This window comes from Ruditapes philippinarum, unplaced genomic scaffold, assembly GCF_026571515.1.
Source record: "Ruditapes philippinarum isolate M1 unplaced genomic scaffold, ASM2657151v2 ctg1806_1_1_1_1, whole genome shotgun sequence".
NCBI classification, from domain to species: domain Eukaryota; kingdom Metazoa; phylum Mollusca; class Bivalvia; order Venerida; family Veneridae; genus Ruditapes; species Ruditapes philippinarum.
Window position 1 is genome coordinate 587,555 of NW_026852524.1, and position 21,155 is coordinate 608,709.

The 21,155-nt window shown below is 34.3% G+C and overlaps 1 protein-coding gene across 2 annotated transcripts in view; it reads right to left on the reverse strand.

Moving 5' to 3' along the window:
- LOC132716131 (uncharacterized) overlaps positions 1-21,155 on the reverse strand; it is an 86,850-nt gene that overhangs the window by 16,509 nt on the left and 49,186 nt on the right. Inside the window, exons 24-30 of one of the 2 annotated variants that reach the window (XM_060699323.1) lie at positions 19,326-19,458; positions 11,529-11,725; positions 10,397-10,487; positions 9,108-9,312; positions 8,366-8,538; positions 6,401-6,556; positions 5,488-5,514 (exon numbers count right to left, since the gene is read on the reverse strand). In XM_060699323.1, coding sequence (XP_060555306.1) covers positions 5,509-5,514; positions 6,401-6,556; positions 8,366-8,538; positions 9,108-9,312; positions 10,397-10,487; positions 11,529-11,725; positions 19,326-19,458 — 961 coding nt within the window. In that variant the 3' untranslated portion in view covers positions 5,488-5,508. The remainder of the gene's footprint in view (positions 1-5,487; positions 5,515-6,400; positions 6,557-8,365; positions 8,539-9,107; positions 9,313-10,396; positions 10,488-11,528; positions 11,726-19,325; positions 19,459-21,155) is intronic. The other variant, XM_060699314.1, reaches the window with a different exon arrangement.

Here is a 21,155-nt window from a genome sequence, read left to right on the forward strand (position 1 = left end):
TCTTAATGAGATCTATCATCCTATGAAGATTCATGTCCATAGCTTTTACACTTTAGAAGAAATGGCCTGGACAAAAATAAAGTATGAAAATTAACAAAGGGCAATAATTCAAAAAACTAGAACTATCACTAAATGTGATTAATACCCCCACAAGTCTGCTTCGGAAATGAGGATGTTACTAGTAACAGAATACCTTGTAAAAGAATTGAAACATAGAGTTATGGTTGTGGGCAATTAAAGATAATTGTGGTTCATGTATGTTGCATTTCCTTTCAATGTGGTTGGCCATTGATGAAGTTTAATTGAAATACTCTGTAATAAGTCCAGAAAGACAAAGAAAAAGAACAAAGGGCAATAACTCTATAAATACTGAAGATAGAGTTATAGTTCTTGCGCATTGCACTTCCTCTTATTGTGCTTGACCATTGTATGAACTTGTTTTAAATTCCAACCAGTACGTTTTAAGTTATGCTCTGGACAAGGAAAAGTATCAAAGGGCAGTAACTCTGTATTTTGTCAAAATGGAGTTATGGCTCTAGTGCACTGCACTTCCTTTGAATGTCCTTGACAACTGTATGAAGTTGTACTGAATTCCAAACAGTAGTTTTCAAGTTATGCTCTGGACAAGGAAAAGTAACAATGGGCAATAACTCTGTAATTAGTCAAGATGGAGTTATGGTTCTTGTGCACTGCACTTTCCCTTATTGTGCTTGACCATTGTATGAAGTTGTTTTGAATTCCAACCAGTAGTTTTTCAAGTCATGCTCTGGACAAGGAAAGGTAACAAAGGGCAGTAACTCTGTAATTAGTCAAGATGGAGTTATGGTTCTTATGCACTGCACTTCCTCTCAATGTGCTTGACCATTGTATGAAGTTATACTGAATTCCAACAATAAGTCTTCAAGTTATGGTCCGGACAAAAGAAAGCAATGGAAAAGTAACAAAGGGCAATAACTCTGTAATTAGTCAAGATGGAGTTATGGTTCTTGTGCACTGCACTTCCCCTTATTGTGCTTGACCATTGTATGAAGTTGTTTTGAATTCCAACCAGTAGTTTTAAAGTCATGCTCTGGACAAGGAAAAGAATCAAAGGGCAGTAACTCTGTAATAAGTCAAAATGGAGTTATGGTTCTTGTGCACTGCACTTCCTCTCAATGTGCTGGACCATTATATGAAGTTATAATGAATTCCGACAATTAGTCTTCAAGTTATGGTCCAGACAAAAGAAAGCAATGGAAAAGTAATAAAGGGCAATAACTCTGTAATTACTTTAGATAGAGTTATGGTTCTTATGCACTGCACTTCCTCTCAATGTGCTTGACCATTGTATGTAGTTAAATTGAATTCCAACCATTAGTCTTCAAGTTATGCTCCGGACAAAAAAAGAAGGCAATTGAAAAGCAACAAAGGGCAATAACTCTGTAATTACTTTAGATAGAGTTATGGTCCTTGTGCACTGCACTTCCCCTTAATGTGTTTGACAATTGTATGAAGTTGTTTTGAATTCCAACCAGTAGTTTTCAAGTTATGCCACGGACAAGGAAAAGTAACAAAGGACAATAACTCTGTAATTAGTCAAGATAGAGTTATGTTTCTTACGCACTGCACTTCCTCTCAATGTGCTTGACCATTGTATGTAGTTATATTGAATTCCAACCATTAGTCTTCAAGTTATGCTCCGGACAAGGAAAATGCAACGGACAAAAAAAAAAGCAATGGAAAAGCAACAAAGGGCAATAACTCTGTAATTACTTTAGATAGAGTTATGGTTCTTGTGCACTGCACTTCCCCTTATTGTGTTTGACAATTGTATGAAGTTGTTTTGAATTCCAACCAGTAGTTTTCAAGTTATGCCCCGGACAAGGAAAAGTAAAAAAGGGCAATAACTCTGTAATTAGTCAAGATAGAGTTATGGTTCTTGTGCACTGCACTTCCTCTCAATGTGCTTGACCATTGTATGTAGTTATATTGAATTCCAACCATTAGTTTTCAAGTTATGCTCCGGACAAGGAAAATGCAACGGACGTCTGGACCGACCGACCGACCGACCAACCGACCGACCACCGGGTGACTCCTATATACCCCCCCAAACTTCGTTTTTGGGGGTATAATAAATGCAGAGTGGTTCTTGTGCACTGCACTTCTTCTTAATGAGATCTATCATCCTATGATGTTTCAAGTCCATAGCTTTTATACTTTAGGAGAAATGGCCCGGACAAAAATAAAGTATGAAAATTAACAAAGGGCAATAACTAAAAAAATTAGAAGTGCAGAGCACCAAGTTCTTGTGCACTGCACTTTTTCTTAATGAGATCTATCATCCTATGAAGATTCATGTCCATAGCTTTTACACTTTAGAAGAAATGGCCTGGACAAAAATAAAGTATGAAAATTAACAAAGGGCAATAATTCAAAAAATAAATGCAGAGTGGTTCTTGTGCACTGCACTTCTTCTTAATGAGATCTATCATCCTATGATGTTTCAAGTCCATAATAGCTTTTATACTTTAGGAGAAATGGCCCGGACAAAAATAAAGTATGAAAATTAACAAAGGGCAATAACTAAAAAAATTAGAAGTGCAGAGCACCAAGTTCTTGTGCACTGCACTTCTTCTTAATGAGATCTATCATCCTATGATGTTTCAAGTCCATAGCTTTTATACTTTAGGAGAAATGGCCCGGACAAAAATAAAGTATGAAAATTATCAAAAGGGCAATAATTCAAAAAATAAATGCAGAGTGGTTCTTGTGCACTGCACTTTGGGTCATTATAAGAAGCATGCATACCAAGTCTGACGTCAATCCGACTCATATTGACTGACTTATGCTCCGGACAAACTTAAGGGGACACCGACAATGCCAACAAAAGTAACCCTTATATGTGGCCTTTTTTTAAGGCGACACAATAAAAAGTAAACCAAGAAAATTCATGTAAAAATATGAATACTATACAAGGAAAATGGAAATGAATCACTAACTTTTCAATTTAAATTTTTGTATGAAGATTTAATAATAAACAGATTAGATATAAACAATTCCACTTATACATCACTTAAACAGTCATAAAAAAGTTGAGCGTATCAAAAAAAGAATATTGAGGAGAAAGGAAGACTAGTGTACAAAGCAGTAGAGAAATGTGCAACAACATAGGTTAGGTGTTATGTGTTCAAGGAGAGCAACACTATTGTGAGCAAGCAAAGCATTAACAATTGAGTAACAAAATATATGATGTGCAACTATAGCATAAAAGGCTAAAATAGACTACATTATGGACTGGAGTATCTACATTCTATAATGAAAGGCAAGCACTAATCAATGATAATTGTAAATTGCCAGGGCTCTCTCTCATCAATAATATGGGATAAATTTGAATTTTTGCCACAATTAACCCCCATAAAATAGTAAACATTTTATCAAATATAAACTGCCTCCCACTTATGAAAAGAAGAATGAAAACATGCAATTCAGTTAAAATAATATTATCATATTTTATGAAGAACAAGAAGCGCCGCAATGCAACAAAACCAGAATTTCAACTACCAAGTCTTGATGTGACAGGAATTAGGAATGAAATATTGCAGTGAAGAAAAAGTGATGCTGTTTTGTTTTTTTTTGGTTGCATGCAGATAGTGATCTATTTAGGGTAAGTAATTTGGTGTCAATAGGTCTCAAGCAAAGCGGAAACAGAATTTCTATTTTTAGCAACCTTGACCTTCATCACTGACACCTGGGTAGCAATCTCCATTAGCATCTGGATATAAGCTACCCACATACAAAGTTTGGTGTCAATAGGGCTTAGCAAACTGAAATAATTACAAGAAAACTAAATTTCTATTTTTAGCAACAGTGACCTTGCCCTTGATCTCAAACATCTAGGTAGCCATCCCAAGCTGCCTGTTGATATAAGCTACCCAGATACAAAGTTTGGTGTCAATAGGCCAAAGCAAACTCAAGTTATTGAGCGGAAACTGAATTTCTATTTTTAGTAACAGTGACCTTGACCTTTATCACAGAGATCTGGGTAGCAATCCCAAGCTGCCGTTTGATATAAGCTACACACACACACCAAGTTTGGCAAAAATAGGCAAAAGCAAACTCAAGTTATTGATTGGAAACTGAATTTCTATTGAAAACCTGGCTGCCTTGTACCTCATATTTGTATGAACATCCACACAGCTTAACCCATTACCCGATATACACGCCAAAAGATACATCAGGGGGTTGCCAGAAGGGGGATGTGCCAAGAAAATTTTGGACTTGTGAGTGGCTAAAAATGACCCCAGATCGATCATAAGGTAACCTGTAACCAACACTGAAAAGCATTTGACTCTATCTCAATCCATTGAGAAGTTGCAGCACTTTGAAATCAATTTTGATGGAAAAAATCAACGCAAAATAGTGATTTTTGGCAATTTTGAGATGTCCCCTTGTTGCCATGGTAACAGGAAATTTAAGCCTTGGCATGTTGTTACAAAGGCAATGGTCCAGTCAACATTTGTGCCAAGTTTGATTAGTATTGAAGCAGTTTTTATAGTTTTATAGCAATTTGAACTTGTAACAGGAGACTTTTCAATGAAAACAGCCATTTTTTCACAAAATGCTCATGAAGTAATGGGTTAATAGTCAATAGTCATTAACCTGCTGGTGCACCAAGTGATAGACCTCTGCCACCTGTATAAAGCCAGGTTACCCTGCAAATCTGTGCAGTCTGACCAGTATACTTTTGGCTGAACAACTTCAAATATTAAATATTTACATCCCGAAATTTATAAAAAGATTAAAGCTCAGAGAAAGCCCATATGAGCCGTGTCATGACAAAACCAACATAATGGGTTTGCAACCAGCATGGATCCAGACCAGCCTGCCCATCCGCGCAGTCTGATCAGGAGCCATGCTGTTCGCTTACCAACTTTTAAAAGTACAGTAAAGAAACTGATAGTGAACAGCATGGATCCTGATCAGACTGCGCGGATGCGCAGGCTGGTCTGGATCCATGCTGGTCGCAAACGCATTATGTTGGTTTTGTCGTGACACTGCTCATTTAAGAAATTCAGCAGATTAAGGATTAAACTCTGTAAGCAACATTATAATGATAGGATTGTATATGTTGACAGGGCTTTTTTTCCTTCTATAACAGTGGCCATTTATAATAGGGCTGCTTCCCAAAAGAAAAATTCTTTAAAATCATGCAGTTTTCCCGCAAAATTGAATTTACATCAAGTTTTTCTTCCCCTTTTGCAAATATACCGTGTAATTTTCCCCCAAAATTAAGGGCAGGGCTGATTCAATCCCAACATGTGAAAAAAAAGCCCTGGTTGAACTTTTATATTTTAATCAATGATAGTACGTCTCAAATAGTTAGACAGTTTGGGTATTTATCTTCTTTTTTTTTAATTTTTTTTTTTTTTTTTTTTTTTTTTTTAAAATAAGCTAATTACTCAAAGATTATAAATGAGAAGGCCCTGACTACAATACCATGTTGTATACCTTTATCACTTTCACATACATTTAACCCTGTAAATAAAATATATACATCTACAACAAAATAAATACAATATATAAAGTAAATAAAATGCCAAGTGACACAATATTTTTTTACACACACAGTTGTGATCCAAGGGCCAGTAACCCTCTCTATTTTCTTTTTTTTCCCCCCAGAATTGCGTCAACATATTGAAATAAAACACCAACTTTACTTTGACAATCTTAATAGCTTTCTCACATTACAGGATACAGAATTTTTGCTGAAGCAGACAATGTCCAAAACTTTTTAGTAAGCATCCTTAATTCCTTTGATATCACTACTAACTCATACATGCCAAAACGTCCCTGAAGTCCGGGAAAATCCAAGAAATAAGTTGTCTGTCCCGGAGGCGTCCTGAAGATGATTAGTCTAACTGATATACATATTACAGCGTTTTTTTTCTCTACTTTGGGAATGGTGCCGTTACCAGACTGATTGGGAAAAAATGTGTTATTTTGACTAAAATTGGGAATTTTTTTAATGCATTTTTTCAGCTACAAATGAGATTAGACATCATGAATAAAGATAGCTAACAGCTTCTATTGTCTAGATAGAACTATTGAGTGGTGATTTATATGAATATGTTGGATTTAAATGATTTTAGAAAAATCACTTTGCCTTGTGGGCATTTTGAACAGCCAATTTGGAAATTTAACATTGGAAATTGGGAATTTTAATGTCTATTTTCTATTGGGAATGGTACCGTTTTAGGGTAGTAGTTATATAAAGAAAAAAAACACTGTATTATATAGGAATTCCTTTGAATAACTTGACTGTTCCAAATTAAGAGCAGCAAAATCAATTTTACAAAATTCCACACAGTAAAGGTTAATATACAATATGGTATTTATACTAATTTACATATTTTATACAGACCTGATGTATGTCCCAATCTTCCTGGCTACCAAAGAATGCAAATAGTTCTAAATCATATGGAACACACTGAAGGTCACGAACATAAAAAGCATTGACTATTTTCCCAAACTCTTCAATTTCATCTTTGGACATTGAACATACATTTTTTCCTTTTGCCTGAAAAAAAGGCAACAAATTATTAGTGTCAAGACTTAGTGTTCTTCCATCAAAAATATGTCTACTTTTTTTTAAAAAATGTTTAAGGGTAGCATTGGCTAGTAATGATTAATAAAATTGTCTGTCAACTTAGGATTGTGGGCTCAAGCCAATATTACTGGATTCACAATTATGATTCCCAGCACCAGTACTGGTTTAGTTTAAAGTGGACACAACAGTTGTTCAAGTAGGTTACAAGATTTCTTTGCACTTGAGCATAAATCAAATGTATAAAAGCTACACATTCCTTTAAAAACTTCTTTAATAGAAATCTGCTTGCAAATTTTAAGTGACACTTCTTTATAAACTGAAAAGTTGCTTCTAAACTTAACCTTTGTAGAGAATATCTTTTAATGGCTCTACAAACAAGAACACTGCATGCGGTGCTTTAACACACATTTGTTAAGGGCAACAACTATTAATAACCAATTTTGACAAAATACTAAGTTAAAAAGGGGCATAACTCCAAAAATATAGCTTTCAAAATTATGCCCATTTTCTAACAACTGCACCTTGTTATGATAAGCAAGTATCCCAAGTTTCATGTTGAAAACTTTTAAAAATTTAAATAAATTGACTACAGCTATTGCCAACATTGACAAAGACAACCAGAGATCATAATAGATTGACTTTTTCTTTGAAACAGACCAACTTAAAATACAGCACTAAACTAGAAATGTGTCAATAGGACACGGATGCCCCCACACGCCACTGTTCTGTCAATCTTATGACTCTAGGTCAAATATTTTTTGGACTACATGTGCCACAAGTTGAAAACTAAAAATCAACAAAGGGCCATAATTCTCTTAAATTTGGTCGCAGCAAAAATTCCTTCCTTTACTACCATCTACACATTAAGGTTGTTAATCCCTGGAAGTTTAAGCAAAATCTGCCATCCGGTTTAAGAGGAGTTGCGTTCACAAAATTTCTACATAGTATATATAGTGAAAAAATCAACAAAGGGCCATAATTCTGTTAAATTTGGTCGCAGCAAAAATTCCTTCTTTTACTACCATCTACACATTAAGGTTGTTCATCCCTGTAAGTTTAAGCAAAATCTGCCATCCGGTTTAAGAGGAGTTGCGTTCACAAAATTTCTACATGGTATATAGTGAAAAAATCAACAAAGGGCCATAATTCTGTTAAATTTGGTCGCAGCAAAAATTCCTTCCTTTACTACCATCTACACATTAAGGTTGTTCATCCCTGTAAGTTTAAGCAAAATCTGCCATCCTGTTTAAGAGGAGTTGCATTCACAAAATTTCTACATAGTATATAGTGAAAATATCAACAAAGGGCCATAATTGTGTTAAATTTGGTCGCAGCAAAAATTCCTTCCTTAACTACCATTTACACATTAAGGTTGTTCATCCCTGTAAGTTTAAGCAAAATCTGCCATCCTGTTTGAGATGGTTCACAAGAGTTGCGTTCACAAGATTTCGAGACGTACGGACGGACAGACACACGGACGGACGGGCAAGTGCAACGCTATATGCTCCCACATTGTGGGGGCATAAAAATTTACTCTACGACAAAATCAAAATACATAATGAGACTGCGTTCTTCAATTGTATCTAATTAAAGATTTAAATTTTTTTTACCTTTAATGAGTCAGTATATATATATATCTATATATACACTTATTTCACATAATTTCATTATAAATCAAAGCTCATACATATGCTCATTTTACCCATTTTCAAAAATTTGAGGTCTGTTTATAAGGGATGTACCAAATTTTACAAAAAAGTAGTCAATCAATATAAATACCTTTACTGCCTTTAAATACAACCTTTTATGTTGCCAGCGATGCATGTTACTTATATTACCAATGATTTCTAAGCAGTCAAGGAATTCATTGTCATCCATAATGTCTATTTCCTTCGCAGAAGCTGTTCTGAACAGTATCGGATTCGGGCGTATCTGACGACATGTCCAATTGACTGGAATATGAACAAGATACGTCTCCAGTTGATATTTCATACAAAGTTAATGAAATGAAAATGACACAAAATATCACTATAAAAAGCTGTTATGCTATCTATTAAGAGTTTAACACAAGGAGGAATGGTATGAATTATGATATTCCAAAATCAGTCGTCACAACTTAAGGTAATAGACCTAGCTGTAACATAAACAAAATGTTACAAAAAAAAAGAAAGAGGAAGCCTTTGCATACATTCAAATTGTGATATAAACTTTGTGACACTAACTGTATTATCAAGATTAACAAAATCAATACTTTTTATGTTGTTCTCTTTTGAAATTTTGTGAGGTCACAAAATTAAAATTTCAAGTTGAGGTTTACCATTTATTTATTTTCCAATACAATATATATCATTTTTGATATTTTCTTTAAATATTATTCAGCAGTAAGTGTGAAAAATTTAATTGACAAACATCTATAACTTTTTGCATAACCGCACATGTAAAGTTGACAATTTGGTTAAGAGTATATTTATAATAATGTGATAAGTAACATTAAAAAAAATCACCACAAAAATGGACCTACATGCAGCTCTCTTGCTCCTATTAGATTCAACATTAGCAAAGAAAGCATCTTTTACTGTGAGCATAAGATTAAAGTTCTGTTCCTTTAGGTTGTCCAGGTCAGCAGTATCCAGCCATTTCTCACAGCATTTCTGAAGGCTAATCTCCTCGTCTGTCTCCGGAATCAAATCTCTCATCAGTTCTGACTGCATCTCAGCTATCACTGACTGTAATATGAAAATTATTATAAATAGATAGCATTAGAGCTTGTCTTAAGACAGTGTGTTTGACTCTTCTTGGTGCTTGACTTTAAGAAAAGGGGCATAACTCTGCTCATCATGTTACATAGATAACCACAGAGGACAAGTGTGTGAAGTTTCAACCTATTGCCTTCAGTAGTTCGACTATTCCCAGAGCTTGACATTAAGAAAATAGGCATAACTCTGACCATCATGTAACATACTCATAGTGAACAAGTGTGTGAAGTATTCCCAGAGCTTGACATTAAGAAAATAGGCATAGCTCTGACCATCCTGTAACATACTCATAGTGAACAAGTGTGTGAAGTATTCCCAGAGCTTGACATTAAGAAAATAGGCATAGCTCTGACCATCATGTAACATACTCATAGTGAACAAGTGTTTGAACTATTCCCAGAGCTTGACATTAAGAAAATGGGCATAACTCTACCCATCCTGTTACATACATATAGTGAACAAGTGTGTGAAGTTTTCAGTAGTTTGACTATTCCCAGAGCTTGACATTAAGAAAATGGGCATAACTCTACCCACCCTGTTACATACTCATAGTGGACAAGTGTGTGAAGTATTCTCAGAGCTTGACATTAAGAAAATAGGCATAACACTGACCATCATGTAACATACTCATAGAAGGCATGTGTGTGAAGTTAAACAACCTATTGCCTTCAGTAGTTTTGGAGATACAAACTTACCAAAAGTGTGACGGCAACGCCAATCCCTATTCTTCAATTAATCAACCTCAAAATGTCCTAAACCTACCTCAATGCTGATTTTATAGATAACAACTTTGAAGTACTATAACATACATGTATGTTAGACATTCACTTTCATAAAAGAGAATCAATTCATTAATGCAGTCAATTACTTTTTGAACAACATTTTTTTTTAAATAAAATCTTTATGTAAAGCACATTAATTAGTTAATCATAGATATAAAGCACAATGATATATCAACTTCTGATTTCATTAATTGGCAATTCATAAATCACTTGAAATAGTTTTGATTTCTTACATTGACACCAGAGTTCTATTATTACCACTCATTATTTACCTTGTTCAGTTCTTGTTGTAATGTCCTTGGTAAAACTTTAATAGCACTACCAAGTAGTGATAAAGTGTTGGCATCATAATCAGAACCAGAACTGAAACAATATTCAAAAACATTTTTTTTTGTCTTGAAATTAAAACAAGGGCAAAATTACGCAATATACGCCCCCAAATGGTCCCAATACACATTTTCATATTTTTATCTAAACTTTGACCCTATGTGTGACCTTGATCTTGACCACAGGGACCTAAATTTGGTGCACGACACTCTGCCTCACAATAGTGAACATTTGTGCCAAGTTATATTAAAATCCCTCAATGCATGTAGAAGTTTTGCTCCGGACAAACGTTTTTCAATGACTGTTAGTGTGACCTTGACCTTTGACCTTAAGCGGCCTAGTGCATGCTTGGGACATGGCTTCTCATAGTTGTGAACATTTCTATAAAGGTTCATTAAAATTCCTCCATTGGTGAAGAAGGTAGGCTCCTGCCAAAAATTTGAAGCTGCCCGCCATAGGGGAAACTTATAATAATACGACCTTTTTTTCAAATGGGCTTATAGAAAGGGTTAACCTTAAGAGAAAATGCAGTTTAGTTGAAAATAAATTAAATTTCTATAAAACATGTTTAACAGCCATTAGGTAATATCTTAATTATATTTCAATTAAAGTTATTTTTTCCTTAATCTGTAAGTTGAGGTACAAAAATAAATAAATAGTTCAAACTGAAATCTGTTAACTAAAAGCATTTTTCAATTGCTTTTTGAGGACTATTTTGTATATGAGTGGAAAACTGATTGTCTCTCTAATTTTAAATAAAAAAGGTTTAAATTTCTTAGAGAATAAGCAATAATTCAAGGATATTTTAAAAATCAAGCATGTTTGAAGGGAACAACCTTGATTCAAGCGATTTTTTAGATTGTAAAAAAAAGATCACCCTTTTATAAGACTAGTAAAACCCGTATTATAAATACTACATTTTAAAATAGAAGTAAGTTCTTAAAATCCACATCAGTTCTATATTACATAGATATTTCTCATACTTATATGAGTCGTTTAAACTGAGCATATGAAATAAAATTTTGGCTTTTTATGATAAATTGCTTTTTCTTCAAAACTTTATAAAAGACAATTCACCTTCCAATGACTTTCAACAAAGCTTCAGAAAGAGCCTTCCTCAGATTCTGGTCCATGCATATATCTTTAAAGAACTGAATATGTGTTTTTAACACTTGTGCTGGCACAAGGTCAAGCTGGGTCTTGGACATCTGTGATATAAGGTTTGGTCCAAGTTCTTCAAAATCTGTGTTAGTTATTGTATGGCTTCCCAAACCCTGAAAGTTATGGATAAACACTAAAAAAACAATAAGTTAAAGGAACTGTTATTTCCAAGTTTTAATGTGTAATATTTAAACTTATATGAAAGTTAATCATCATAGGCTTCATTGTCTAGTCAAAGTCTATTGTCCAAGTCTAGTCCAAGTCATTGTCTGCTTTCTATGAGACTACAAAGTCAAACCTACTCCACTTTATATGTTTACACACCAGTACCCTTTTTCCACACCTGTTCCCAAAATGGTCAGAATAGAAGAAAAAATACATACTTGACAATATTTGTGACAACTCAATCTTGGAACAGCTTGATTACACAAACATGTTATGAATGATTAACTAATATCAAGTTTTCTTTTGAAATACTGCATAATTCCACACAGGTATAGATATAGAAATACCCATAATTTAATATAGAAATGTACAACAATTAAATATAATTATTTCCCAATATTGTTTGCTAGAATATTTGACATTAACTAGGCCATCCTTAAAAAATTGTTTGTTTGTAGTGCTCCGATCCTAAGTTCAAGAGGTGGGTAGGTAGGTAGGGGATTTTTTTTTTTTTTTTTTTTGAAACTGTTACAAAATTGGAGCGTACTGAGTATAGCAATACACAGTATAAAGTCTCCCATGATATACTGTGCATTGTATTTAGACAAATTAAAATATGTAGGCAAATGTATTTCTGTTGATATTTTCTTTGTTTATTATTTCAAAAATAATAACAGACATACAATGTAACACTTTTGTTGTTGTTTATTTTACATTTATTTCATCTTTAAACAAAATAATTGAAATTGTTCTTTATTTACTGAAATTAACAATGTCTGGAAAAAGGTGACAATACCTGTAATAAAACAAGTGGTCTGAGAAAAATATGTACAATATGATTACTTGTCAGATCTAGCCCTTTGAGAAAATAGAACAGAATTAGTCTCAATACCTATATTTCAGTGTTATTTGAAAATGCAATTTACACTGCAGGTATAGGTGTTTTGTTTGTAAAATCAATGATTACCACCTGCTTTGATGACCACCTAAGATTTCATTTACTGGTCAGATTCTAAATGCACAAAGAAGGGAGGGGTGTAGCAAATCCATTTCTCAGTACTATTGAATAAAAGGAATTATCCTGCAAATAATATTAATCTGGTTAGAATACAAATATTTGAAATTAAATGACTTGCAGCAGAACTTTTTAGCTTTGATTTTTTTGTTATTGTTTGTTTGTTTTTTCTTTTTTGTTTGTTTGTTTTTTGTTAAATTTTAGGGGTACACTTGAAAATTTAGATTACCTTGCTACCAACAAACCATACTGTATTAACCCAGTTAATTAACTCCATTCACTAGCCAGCATAATAATAGATCATTATGTAAGTTACACCTGTCACACTGTCGTGTGTACTTACCATATATGGCAGTGTAGCATGTAGAAAAATCTACGTCACCTGCTGTATACATGTATAGTGTGTAATCAACAGGTCCTGGAGCCTGGAGTTTGTTTTGAAAGTTGGATTAAAGAGAGCAACAATTTATAAACCCATTTGGGTGTTTAAAAGGGAATATAGTACGGACAATTACAAAGGAGAAAAAAGGAAAAAAAACGAAAGAAAAAAATAAACAGTGCATGATTTGTAAAATTGTTTGCATCAAAGATTAAAAAATACGGCTATTAAATTAAAATTTAGGAAAAGGTAAAATTAATGAATAATTATCATTCTTATAAAACAAGAGGGCCATGATGGCCCTGGGGTCGCTCACCTGAACATAGGCCCCCAGGGCCGGGCCAGTTTAAACCAAAGGGCATTTATTTCAACAAACTTGGAAGACACCCATTAGAAGATATTTCATGATGTTAAGTTTTTACTATACACAAATAATGAATAACAATGACTTTTGCCCCCCCCCCTCTCCCTGGCAGGGCCAATTTTGACCCAAGGGCTTTTATTTGAACAAACTTGGTAAACATCCATTAGAACATGTTTCATGCTAAATATCTTAGCTCTAGCTCTTTTGGTTCTTTAATAGAAGATTTTTAACTTTTTACTCTATGTATATAGGGAAAATCAATAACCCCTGGGACAGGGCCAATTTTGACCCCAGGGCTTTTATTTGAACAAATTTGGTAGACACCCATTAGAACATGTTTCATGCTAAATATCTTAGGTCTAGCTCTTTGGGTTCTTTAAAAGAATTTTTTTAAAGTTTTTACTATATGCATATAGGGAAAATCAATGACCCCCTGGGGCGGGGCCAATTTTGACCCCAGGGCTTTTATTTGAACAAACTTGGTAGACACTGATAAGAAGATGTTTCATGCTTAATATCTTAGCTCTAGCTCTTTGGGTTCTTTAAGAGAAGATTTTTTTAAGTTTTTACTATATGCATATAGGGAAAATCAATAACCCCTGGGACAGGGCCAATTTTGACCCCAGGGCTTTTATTTGAACAAACTTGGTAGACATCCATTAGAACATGTTTTACGCCAAATATCTAAGCTCTAGCTCTTTGGGTTTTTTAGAAGAAGATTTTTTTAAGTTTTTACTATATGCATATAGGGAAAATCAAAGACCCCCTGGGACGGGGCCAATTTTGACCCCAGGGCTTTTATTTGAACAATCTTGGTAGACACTTACAGTGTTCAATCTAGAACAAATTCCCAGGGGGCCCTTCGGGCCCATAAACTTTTCAAAAGGGGGTCATTTGAGAAAAAAGGGGGCCCGCACTTAAAAGAACATCAAATTAAAATAAGGTATTGTATCTTTTAAGTTACTTGTTCACGTACCATATATAGACTAAAAACGGTTGCAAAATTCCAAAACAATCAACTCACTAAAAAAATGACATTATTTTGACCATTTTTGAGAGTTCTGTTAGCGTTGATACAGGCTCAATTTTAAGAACTGATTGGTAAAGAAACGATGACATAATGTTCAAAGAAACATATTAATCTTATTTTAATGTTACCATGGATATTTGATAATAATGTTCAGTTTTTTAATCAGCGCCCGATACAAAATGTATATAAAAGAAAATCATATTTCCCAATTAGCTTTGTTGATGAAGACTATAAACTTACAATAGTCGCTAAAAACATTTACCCTTCTCAATATATCCAAACGAAAAACTAAGTGTCAACAGGTGCTAAGACAATGTATATTGACATACCGGTACCTTTGATCTTTTGTCAGGGCAGCAGTTCTTACGTCACGTGTATTGATTAATGATATGCACAATGTTTTAGCGCCGACCAGCCAAAGACCAATCAAAGTTTATTTACTCAATTGTCAGACACCCCCTAGCCAATCGTGTTTGATTAGCTCCATCTTTAAGACTTTTTAATTGGATGAAGGCGTGTTCGTAATAATTTATGCACACTTCTCTATAACTATCTCGCACTTTACACAAATATATAGTTTTTTTTCCACCGGAAAGTTATGACATATTTATTTGTTTTGACCGTGAAAAAACTATAACTACGCGCACGTATTGGATTATCTGTGACGATTTGTTTTGTTTATATAAACTGTGACTCAAAAGTAAGTAATAGTTACGGTACGAAGAAAAAGTCAAGATAGTATTTACAGACCCCGGCCGAGGGAGCGTAGCGAAGGTTACCAAGTGCGGTAACTATCTTACCAACATGCTCCTGTTTTTCTATACAAACTTCAGTTTTGAATTCAGTATTTATTAATATTATCACGGATGTAATATAAATCTGTGATATTATTCACAAGAAACTTTTTTTATGTACTTAAATTCAGGTTTAAGAAAGCATTCTAATGTCATTTAGGGCATTTTCTATGAGTGCGCCCATCGGGCCCACAGTTGAATTTTTTTGCGCCGGCGGTCTTTTCAGGGGGTCAATGGCGCAATGGCGCGCTCTAGATTGAACACTGACTTATTAGAAGATGTTTTATGCTTAATATCTTAGGTCTAGCTCTTTGGGTTCTTTAAAAGAAGATTTTTTAAAGTTTTTACTATATGCATATAGGAAAAATCAATGACCCCCTGGGGCGGAGCCAATTTTGACCCCAGGGCTTTTATTTGAACAATCTTGGTAGACACTTATTAGAAGATGTTTCATGCTTAATATCTTAGGTCTAGCTCTTTTGGTTCTTTAAAAGACGATTTTTTTAAGTTTTTACTATATGCATATAGGGAAAATCAATTACCCCCTGGGGCGGGGCCAATTTTGACCCCAGGGCTTTTATTTGAACAAACTTGGTAGACATCCATTAGAACATGTTTCATGCCAAATATCTAAGCTCTAGCTCTTTGGGTTTTTTAGAAGAAGATTTTTTTAAGTTTTTACTATATGCATATAAGGAAAATCAATGACCCCCTGGGGCGGGGCCAATTTTGACCCCAGGGCTTTTATTTGAACAATCTTGGTAGACACTCATTAGAAGATGTTTCATGCTTAATATCTTAGGTCTAGCTCTTTGGGTTCTTTAAAAGAAGATTTTTTTAAGTTTTTACTATATGCATATAGGGAAAATCAATGACCCCCTGGGGCGGGGCCAATTTTGACCCCAGGGCTTTTATTTGAACAAACTTGGTAGACATCCATTAGAACATGTTTAATGCCAAATATCTAAGCTCTAGCTCTTTGGGTTTTTTAGAAGAAGATTTTTTTAAGTTTTTACTATATGCATATAAGGAAAATCAATGACCCCCTGGGGCGGGGCCAATTTTGACCCCAGGGCTTTTATTTGAACAATCTTGGTAGACACTCATTAGAAGATGTTTCATGCTTAATATCTTAGGTCTAGCTCTTTGGGTTCTTTAAAAGAAGATTTTTTAAAGTTTTTACTATATGCATATAGGGAAAATCAATGACCCCCTGGGGCGGGGCCAATTTTGACCCCAGGGCTTTTATTTGAACAATCTTGGTAGACACTCACTAGAAGATGTTTCATACCAAATATCTAAGCTCTAGCTCTTTGGGTTTTCTAGAAGAAGATGTTTAAAGTTTTTTCTTTTGGTTGCCATGGCAACCAGAGTTCTGCATGGAATGGAATTCTTTGAACAACTTTGTTAAGGCTTCACACAAGGAACATCCCTGTGAAGTTTCATTATGATCTGCCTTATGGTTTCAGAGGAGATGTCGTTTGAAAAGTGTGAACGGACAACGGACGACGTACGACGGACACCGGACGACGGACGAAGAGTGATCCTAATAGCTCACCCTGAGCATATGCTCAGGTGAGCTAAAAACCCAGGTATACTGTATTTAACTTATTTAAAAGTATCGGGAAAAGACCCATAAATTTCCAGCGATTTTCCCGCGAAAATTTTATCAATTAACTTGTTTTTTCAACAAGTTTTAGTGTAACCTCATTTTTTGACAATCATGAATGGCAAAATGATTTAAATTAATTTATGTCAACAATAAAGTTCTTCTCGTATTATTTTGTGTAAAAATATATGTATGCAGTGGTGGCCTATGGTTACGGAGGGTAATCCATTTTAACATTCATTAATGTACATGTATGTATATTATCTTTGAAGCAAGGTTGCATTTTTTTTTCACTTTTATACCAAAAAAAAAAATCAAATTGTATTCAAGTTAGATTTGTCAACTCATGTAAAAAAAACTTTCATGAGGGTACCATTTCTGTCCATTTTCACATAACAAAGTTGCAATCCTTTTTTTACTTTTATACTAAAAATAAATCGAATTTTAGTCTGGTTTAATATGTCCAGACGAAAACTTTATATTTGTAAAAATACCTTGAAGAGGGCATCATTTCCATAAACTGTACCATGTACGTATATATATGCAGCATTTAGTGGAATGAATAGGAAAATCGAGTACAGCTAAATTCACACAGTGTGTAAGAGATTCATCCGATCGGCAATTATTTTAGCTAATATCTTCAAAACGGGATCGACTTTTATAGATATAATGTTAAATAATTAACAAAAGATTTATTCATGCACATGTTTGGCTTGGAAACTGAGAATTTGTATGCCCTTCGCGAATTTTAAGGTTTCTGGCGAATGTGAAATCGCCGATGTTAGGGGTCAAAGTTTGGCAAAATATCCATGAAAAGCGTGCGTTTATTTTGGTTTTGGAATAGAATTATTTTACTCTTCTAGTTCTCAGTTCAAAATTTGTCTGAAAAGTTATTGGAGAAAGTTCTTTTTAACAGAATGGGCACATAATGATCTCAAAAAAAAAAAAAAAAATCCTCGAAGGTATAAAAAAATTTTAGAGTCCGGGCCATTTTCATGGGTCGGTCGGAGCACTACAAACAAGCAATTATCATAGTATTGCAAGCAATCCATAAGTCCCCTACCGGTAAGAGCCCAAGCAACATTCTGAAGGGCCATTGGCCATTCACTTATGTTCCTATTTTAAGTAAATTTGTTGAAAAAGTTCTTTAAAAGTAATCACAGGAAACAGTTTTTATGAACAGACAGACGGACTGAAGGGCACTCTAAAGTTATTTTTTAAACATCCCTGTTATCAAAATATAACATTTTTTTAAATCCTATCATGATTGAAGAAGTTGGAGTAAAAATTACCAATTTCTCAAGTTCAAAAGGGGCATAATTCTGGAAATAGTCTTGCTAGAGTATTGAACACTCACAAATGTTGAGTGATAATAAGAAACATTTATATGAAGTTTGAAGTAGATACATTCAGAAAAAGAAGTTATTAAAAAAAAACAATGTTTTTTTCATGAAAATTTTAAGTTCAAGGGAGGTAATTCTGATAAATTTTGTGCTAGAGTTGTAAACCTGGTCACATATGATATGGTTGATGACAAGCAACTTATATTTAAAGTTTGAAGAAAATACCTTAAGAAATAAAGAACTTATAGTGAAAAAAATTAAAAAATAGAATCAGAAATCTTGAAATTCAGACTATTTGTTGCCATAGCAACCAGAATTTTCAACATAGGAAGATAAGAAAAGGATGTGCATAATTTCCATACTGCCATCTACCCATATGTCAAATTTCAAAAAAATATTTTCAGTACTTTTTGTGTTATCACTGGATCCAGGTTATGTGTAAAATTTGCCATATTTTCAGTCTATTTGTTGCCATAGCAACCAGAATTTTCAACATAGGAAGAAAAGAAAAAAACGTGCATAATCTCCATACTGCCATCTATCCATATATCAAGTTTCATAAAAATATTTTCAGTACTTTTTGCGTTATCGCGGGATCCAGGTTATGTGTAAAATTTGCCATATTTTCAGTCTATTTGTTGCCATAGCAACCAGAATTTTCAACATAGGAAGAAAAGAAAAAGACTTGCATAATCTCCATACTGCCATCTATCCATATACCAAGTTTCATTAAAATATTTTAAGTACTTTTTGCGTTATTGCGGATCCAGTTTTGTGGACGGACGGACTGACGGACGGACGGAGGGTAAACCTAAAGTCCCCTCCGGTAAACCGGTAGGGGACTAACAAACAATTTTTTATGGATGGCCCTAGACATGTTTGAGAAACCATATGATTCACAGATGAATCTCACACTTAAGGATACAAAAAAAAAAATCTCTTGCATGCATATATTATTATCTATATAGAGTATAATCAAGGATCATATAATAAAGCAATTTTTCTGGATTGTACCTTGCATTTTAAACAAGCCTGCAGCACATTGTTCCTCCTTATAGGATTCAAACATCTGAATGCATCACAATAGCCGATCTTCATACACACAGCTGAGCACACTTCCTTGTCCATATTCTCATACTCTGATGTACTATAATATAGTAAGCAATATTTCAATAATCACTGTAACATTTTATGAATAAAAAACAAGAGCACCGCTAGGCGGAGCATTATATGCCCGAAAGTGTTTTTTTTTTTTAGTAAAGATGAAGCATTTGTAAGACATGGGACTAAAATAAAGTATTACCTCCTTCAAATAACAATCCTCCTTTGCAGTTTCAATATTGTGGTCCAAATGGAACTTTTAAGTTATGTCCCAGAAACTGTTTTCAATTCTAAGGTAAAAGTGACCTTGACCTTTGACCTTGTGACCCCAAAATCATGAGGGGTCTTTAACCCAATATGGACAATCATACTTTGAAGTTTAAACATAGTAGGCCAAATGATACTTAAGTTATATTCCGAAAACTGTTTTCAGTTTTAAGGTAATAGTGGCCTTGACCTTGTGACCCCAAAATCAATAGGGTCTTCTACCCAATATGGACAATCATCCTATGAAGTTTGAATATTGTGGGCTAAATGGAACTAAAGTTATGCTCAAGAAACTGTTTTCAATTTCTAAGTAATAGTGACCTTGACCTTTGACCTTGTGACCCCAAAATCAATAGGGGTCTTCTACCAATATGGACAATAATCCTATGAAGTTTGAACACTGTGGGCCAAATAGAACTTAAGTTATGCTCCGGAAAACTGTTTTCAGTTCTAAGGTAATAGTGACCTTGACCTTTGACCTTGTGAACCCAAAATCAAATAGGGGTCTTCTACCCAATATCGTCAATCATCCTATTGAAGTTTGAACTACTGTGTGCCAAATGGAACTTAAGTTATGCTCCGGAAAACTGTTTTCAGTTTTAAGGTCATAGTGACCTTGACCTTTGACCTGTGACCTAAAATCTAAAGGGGTCTTCTTCCCAAATATGGACAATCATCCTATGAAGTTTGAACACTGTAGGACAAATGGAACTTAAGTTATGCTCCGGAAACTGTTTTCAGTTTTAAGGTCATAGTGACCTTGACCTTTGACCTTGTGGACCCCAAAAATCAATAGGGGTCTTCTTACCAAATATGGACAATCATCCTATGATGTTTGAACACTGTGGGCCAAAATGGAACTTAAAAGTTATGCTCCGGAAACTGTTTTCAGTTTTAAAGGTCATAGTGACCTTGACCTTTGACCTTATGACCCCAAAATCAATAGGGGTCTTCTACCCCATATGGACAATCATCCTATGAAGTTTGAATATTGTGGGCCAAATGGAACTTAAGTTATGCTCCGGAAACCAAATTGCTAAACGTTTTCAGTTTTAAGGGGTCATAGTGACCTTGACCTTTGACCTTATGACCCCAAAATCAATAGAGGTCTTCTACTCAATATGGACAATCATCCTATGAAGTTTGAATATTGTGGGCCAAATGGAACTTAAGTTATGCTCCGGAAACCAAATTGCTAACGGACGGACGGACGGACGGACGCCAGGGGGTATAACATAATATGTCGAAATTCTTTCGGGCATATAAAAAGGAAAAATAATGTATTACTCAAAAGCTTTATCAAAACCTGAAGTTACATAAAAATGTGATTTCCGCAGTGAACAAATCAGGGTAGAATCACAGATGTCCTGTATAACAATGAAAATGATTGGTCAAAAAAGAATGCTTTCTAGAAGAACTTGAAGAACTTGAAGGCAGATTATGTTTTCAAAAATTAACTGTGTGACTTAAAATACA